Below are 6,000 nucleotides of genomic sequence, written 5' to 3' on the forward strand. Positions count from 1 at the left end.
ATACATTTCGGTTATCTGTATAAAAGCAGATGGTGCAGTGGTGCAGAATGTGTACTTATAATTTGACTGCATGTACTACATATTTTTTTTTCTTCTCACATTTATGTTTGAAAAATAAAAAAGAGAGAAAAAAAAGGGTTTATGTGATTTGTAGTGATTGGGCTAGTGCATGCAAGACACTGGTATGGTCCTTCATAACTGGAAGGTCAGAAAGTGTGGATGACATAACATTTATATTTTCATAATCATGTAACAGTAAATATCAGGAAAAATTCAAATAACTGCAGAAAAGAAGAGATAGTTTGTTTTCCAAATGACTGAAATGTGGACTTCAGTTTATGACAACTGTTATTACTTCCCTGTTATTTTATTTAACTAGGGCAGTGGGTTCTATATAAATGCTGAATGTAGCCACTGGGAATATCCTGATAATCTTACCAACACAAAGAGCTGATCATCTAAGGCTAGCTGGCAATCTTGGTTAGCAAGGTGCATCCATAAAGCACCAAGACATTGTTAGCTGTGGTGAGTTAAAAAACACAGAAACTAAACTAAACTACTTGAACTAAATTGTACTTCCTGAAAAACTGCCTTTATATATGTGTTTTAGGACAACCACACTTGGAACAAGCAAGGAGTATAACTGAAAACCTGAAGGTTTATCAACAAGTTTACTCTAAACAGTACTGATGAAGACTTGAAATTAGTGGCTGAGAAGATCATGTGGTCAAAATCAACTGAGAAGTCGGCTCATTTTCTCATAGACTTCTATGGAGTTGACCTTCTTCTTGCTGACAGTTAGAAATAATGCAGGTTTATGGCACTTCTAGCTTCATTTTTCAGACCCAAAAGCTCTGCCCATCTTTTATATACAGTCTATGTCTAAGACCAAGTTAAAGCAACTATATGGATTAATTCATATGCCAATAATTGTGGTTATTATCAAGACCGTATTTTACATTCTTCATAAATATGCAGGGGGGAGCGGCAACCAAGCAAGCAGTCGCTTGCAAAATACCTGCTAAGTTCTCCTCAAACAGATCACCTGAATGAAGCAAATGAATTTACAGTTGGAAGAAACAGCTGGATGACTGTCCTCAAAATACAGACAGAAATAGTGAACACGTGTCTGTGTGCCTGTGTGCCTGTGCGCGCGTGTGTGTGTGTGTATGTGTGTTTGTGTGTGTGCACCCAGGCCACCCGTCCTGTCTGCAGTTCACAGTGAACATGACAGCTGCGGTGAGGACTTATCGCTGGCAGTGCATCGAGTGCAAGTCCTGCAGCCTGTGTGGCACCTCTGAGAACGACGTAGGCTCTTACTTTCTACTACACGTTAAATCTAAGCACATGTGGCTGCACACACACACACACACACACACACAAACACACACATGTACAGCTCATACATAATGCCAGAAAAACTTAGGCAGAGCAGGTATAAGTGAATACTGCTGATATTTATTTTTGTAGTTATCCGAGGCCGATGTCTGGCTCAAATACTTGAGTGCATGAAGACGGTGCACGGCTGAAGGATGGTGTTATAGTGCTGCCCACAATTTACTGAGATCAAACAAATTTTACTGAAAACCCTTCCAGAAGTGCAGATTTTTTTGAAGGTGCTTAAATTTACACAGACTGCAATGCAGGACTCAAAGTGCTGGTTAAAGCATCTAGTGTAAATACAACAAAGAAAGAGAGTTGTTGATCCTGTTGAGCTTTTTACCGCCTGCCACAACAAAGGTTGAAGTTATGAATATGAAATTAAAAAAAACAACCAGGGACATATTCATCACACCCCAGTCGCTTGATTATATAAATACAAAATCATTGTTAAAGCACTACACACACTATGTTTTGCCGCTGCAGTCCTCGGCTTTGATTTCAAGACCGTGCGCACGTGTGATTAACGACACTAATTCTCTTCTTTTGCAGGACCAGCTGTTGTTCTGTGACGATTGTGACAGAGGCTATCACATGTACTGTCTGAGCCCTCCGATGTCTGAGCCGCCAGAGGGTACGCATGCACGCCGCAAAGCTACACAGTGTACCGCATCCTCATTTTTATCAGACTTCACAACTTTCCACAACCACGAGAACATTTTTATCATTACAGAGACATGGAACTATCTGTGCTGTAGGTAGAATGAGGAGAGTGAAACCTGCAGTCAGAGCAGTCGTGCTGATTTTTAAGGCAGTTTTAAAGAATATGACCCTCAGGACTCTTTTCTTTTTTTTTCTTTTTCTTTTTTGAATGAATGTTTTAATCTGAATACGGCGGTCTAAAATACCGTGACTGCGATTACAGAAATGGAGAAGGTACTTCTGTTTAAATCAAACTGTCATTTGCCACATAAGATGGCTGCCTCAAAATGTTTGATGGCGTTGTCATGGAAATGAGTAGTAGAAAGATAATCTGTTTCCATGGCAAAAGTGTCACTTGGCTGAACATACAGTAGCGGTGCCACTTGTGTTCAACACGCACTAACAGTGTCAAGCTCTGCCCACACATGCGATGCTTTCGATTTACAGGAAAACATTTTTTAAAATTCAGCAGCAGTCAGTTAATTTCGGGTCTCCGCACACACGTCGATGATAAACTTATATTTGTGTACCACCTTTAGTCTGGGTTCACTTTGAAGCGTTAAGGTTGAGGAGAACATTTCAGCATCTGTCTCGACTTTATGTTTAATTAATGTCACAAATCCTGAGCCGGAATCCAAACCAAACTACTTGTCAGATCCTCTGCACCCACAAACCACAGGCACAGCGTGTGGTGTTTAAACACGGAGCTTTAATTTACAGTGTTACTTAACGCTCTGTGTGAAATGAGGGATTAATCCACAAGGCTTTACAATAGCAGTGATTGAACTCCCAATCTGTGTGTGTGTGTGTTGTACAGGGAGCTGGAGCTGTCATCTGTGTCTAAGACAACTGAAGGAGAAGGCCTCAGCCTACATCACCCTCACTTAATCTGCTGAGCTGCGCCTCTTCCTCTTGGCCCTTCATCCTCTCCCAAAACCACTTCTCCGTAACCCCCCTCACTGTGCCTCAGAGGCTACCCCCCCTCTCCTCTTCTGATCTGCTCGCCGCTACTCTCTCTACGTTCTGTCCCCGCGACCTTTGACACGACTGAGCACACAGCAACCACGGCGATGCATATTCCCGAAACGTCTTTCCAGTGGCGAGCCAACCTCCGCCCCGTTTATTTATTTATTTTGGTCACTCGAATTCCCTGTTGTGCTTGACCTGAATCCCCCCTCCCTTCATTCTTGCTCTGTCTCAACAGAGGAATTCATCAGCTGGCAATAAGTTTGCTAGCAAGACACACACTTCAGCCTGCCAAGGGCACTTCTGAGGCATACTACTCCACAGGAACCCTCATAAGGGCCCTCGGATGAGCCCTAATGATCTTCAGCTGCAACTCAGTCAAGTAGTGAGCGAGAATTAATAAGATGGATAGGTGTTAGGCAGAGGACAGGGCATTGAAGACCCTGGATAACCATGGAGCAGTATGTTTCAGTGTTAGTCAACTGTGAAATATACACCCAATCAAAATTTCATTTACTCCCTCTGTCCTTTACCGTGCACGGCAGAGCTGAGACACTGAACTCTGCTCCATTATTTGTCTGCAGGGTTTCCTGCTCCATGCAGTTTTTTAAAGGCAGAGTGAATTGTACAGAATTTCGACTGATTCTCCATCTACGCGCTCATAAAACCTCACCCTCGCCGGACACGTAGGAGTCTCTGGTCAGGAACTCAGACCATCTTTGACCTCACCCTGTCCTCTCTCGTTGCATGGGGTTTTTCCACAAAATTAATGATGCATTTTGGGATTGACACCGGTGGTTTTTAGTGTGCGGATGTGATCCTCTGATTAAAGGAGAGAAGGATTTTTCTCTTAATCAACTATCTCTGATCAAACGATGTATTTAAAAATACAATTTAGGCTTAGCGTCCCTCACAAATCCTTTACCTGACCTTTGTTCGCCCTTTCCCTCGATGAAACAATGACTGTGAAGCCAATGCGAGACTAAAACGCTCCTGGTGCTTGGTGTGTATTATCTGTGTGTTAAGAATGTAGGATCAATGTGTGGACAATGCAGATCTTTGTCTGGCCTATGCGGAGGCCAAAAAAACGTATTTTTTAATGATTCCTTTTTTTAATTTCTTTTTCATTTGCATGTTGTTGTTTCAGTTGTTTTTTCAAAACTTGTAATTGAAATCGAAGAGAAAGCACACTTAATTCGCAATAATGTGTTTGTAATATGAACTCTTTTGGCCAAACTGGGTGTGTGTTAGTGTGTATGTGTGTGTGTGCATGTCTGTTTGTGGGACTTTATTTGAAAACTACAATAATTGTAGCCATTTCCAAGCTAGGCAGGATCTGTGCGAGGATCTGAGTAGCAGAGGTCAAGTGGATGTAAGAAAAGTCGGCATTTTCTCGTCCAGGTATTCTGACAGAGTGAAGACAAAAAGAAAGTGTTAAAGGAATTGTTTCATCATTTCACCGTGGCTTATATGCCAGAGTGCATCTTGTAGTGACTCTGGAAAGTATGGAAGAAATGAATAGTATGGCACATAACCCACACTGAAGATCATCATTTTTATCATTTACAGTAATATAGTTTTATATTACACGTTAATCCATAAACATTAGAGGTGCTGGTAGCCAGGATGAGAGGTGAAACATCTTCAAAAAACGTAAAGAAGTCCAGCCACCCTTGATTCAAGGGTCTTAGACTAACATGACCTGGTTGAGTGAAACCCTACACAGACATACGGCCAGGAAAACTGTTTCTTACAGTGGCCCTGAGAGGTCAAATGCACTGTAGCTAAGAAAAATAACACCAACAATTACTAAAATGCTGTAATAGCACACAAAGCAAAACTGATGATGAATAAAACACAATAGAAATAGAAAAATACATCCATCCATTTTCCTCCGCTTATCCGGGTCTGGGTCGCGGGGGCAGCAGCCCAAGCAGAGAAGCCCAGACCTCCCTCTCCCCAGCCACCTCCTCCGGCTTATGAACACCAAGGCGTTCCCAGGCCAGCCGAGAGATATAATCTCTCCAGCGTGTCCTGGGTCTGCCCCGGGGCCTCCTCCTGGTGGGACATGCCCGGAAAACCTTACCCAGGAGGCGCCCAGGGGGCATCCTTGTCAGATGCCCGAACCACCTCAACTGTCTCCTTTCGATGTGGAGGCGCAGCGGCTCTACTCTGAGCCCCTCCTGAATGGCTGAACTTCTCACCGTATCTCTAAGGGAGAGGCCAGCCACCCTTCCTCGGAAGGGTGCCTGGTCTTGTATTTGTGATCTCGTTTTTTCGGTCACTACCCACAGCTCGTGACCATAGGTGAGGGTAGGGACGTAGATTGTACGGTAAATTGAGAGCTTCACTTTTACGCTCAGCTCTCTCTTCACCACAACAGACCAGTACAGCAGCGGTCCCCAACCTTTTTTGTGCCACGGACCGGTTTATGCCCGACAATATTTTCACGGACCGGCCTTTAAGGTGTAAATACAACAAAATAAAACTAGTACCGGTACCGAAAAAAAGATTTATTCATTACACACGTGAAAAGACCCAGGAAAACCGAGTTAACGATAAAAACGATAACAAAATAACGCTGAAAACTAATAAAAACCCTGAAAACCATACATTTCACACCTGAGCCTCTACTCTTGCGGCCCGGTACCAAACAACTCACGGACCGGTACCGGTCCGAGGCCCGGGGGTTGGGGACCGCTGTGGTACAGCGTCCGCATCACTGCATCTGCTGCACCAATCCGTCTGTCGATCTCCCGCTCCCTTCTCCCATCACTCGTGAACAAGACCCCGAGATACTTAAACTCCTCCACTTGGGGCAGGGTCTCGTCCCTGACCCGGAGTGGGCACTCCACCCTGTTTCAAAATATATTTCAATATTTTGAAAGTGTTTTTCAAAAAATACAACAAAGGTTAAAAAGAATACTAAGTTAAAAGACAAAAAATGAAAAA

General features: G+C 43.3%; 1 protein-coding gene across 2 annotated transcripts in view; it reads left to right on the plus strand.

The window, feature by feature from the left end:
• The window catches only part of dpf1 (D4, zinc and double PHD fingers family 1), a 49,108-nt gene extending 44,139 nt beyond the window's left edge, over nucleotides 1–4,969 (plus strand). Inside the window, exons 10-12 of one of the 2 annotated variants that reach the window (XM_005926565.3) lie at nucleotides 1,196–1,308; nucleotides 1,933–2,014; nucleotides 2,900–4,969. In XM_005926565.3, the coding sequence (XP_005926627.2) occupies nucleotides 1,196–1,308; nucleotides 1,933–2,014; nucleotides 2,900–2,970 (266 nt within the window). In that variant the 3' untranslated portion in view covers nucleotides 2,971–4,969. The remainder of the gene's footprint in view (nucleotides 1–1,195; nucleotides 1,309–1,932; nucleotides 2,015–2,899) is intronic. The other variant, XR_001336442.2, reaches the window with a different exon arrangement.
• Nucleotides 4,970–6,000: the final 1,031 nt, after the last annotated feature.

The sequence above is a fragment of the Haplochromis burtoni genome, unplaced genomic scaffold, assembly GCF_018398535.1.
Source record: "Haplochromis burtoni strain Fernald_Lab_line unplaced genomic scaffold, NCSU_Asbu1 Contig_94, whole genome shotgun sequence".
In the NCBI taxonomy this organism is placed as follows: Eukaryota; Metazoa; Chordata; class Actinopteri; order Cichliformes; family Cichlidae; genus Haplochromis; species Haplochromis burtoni.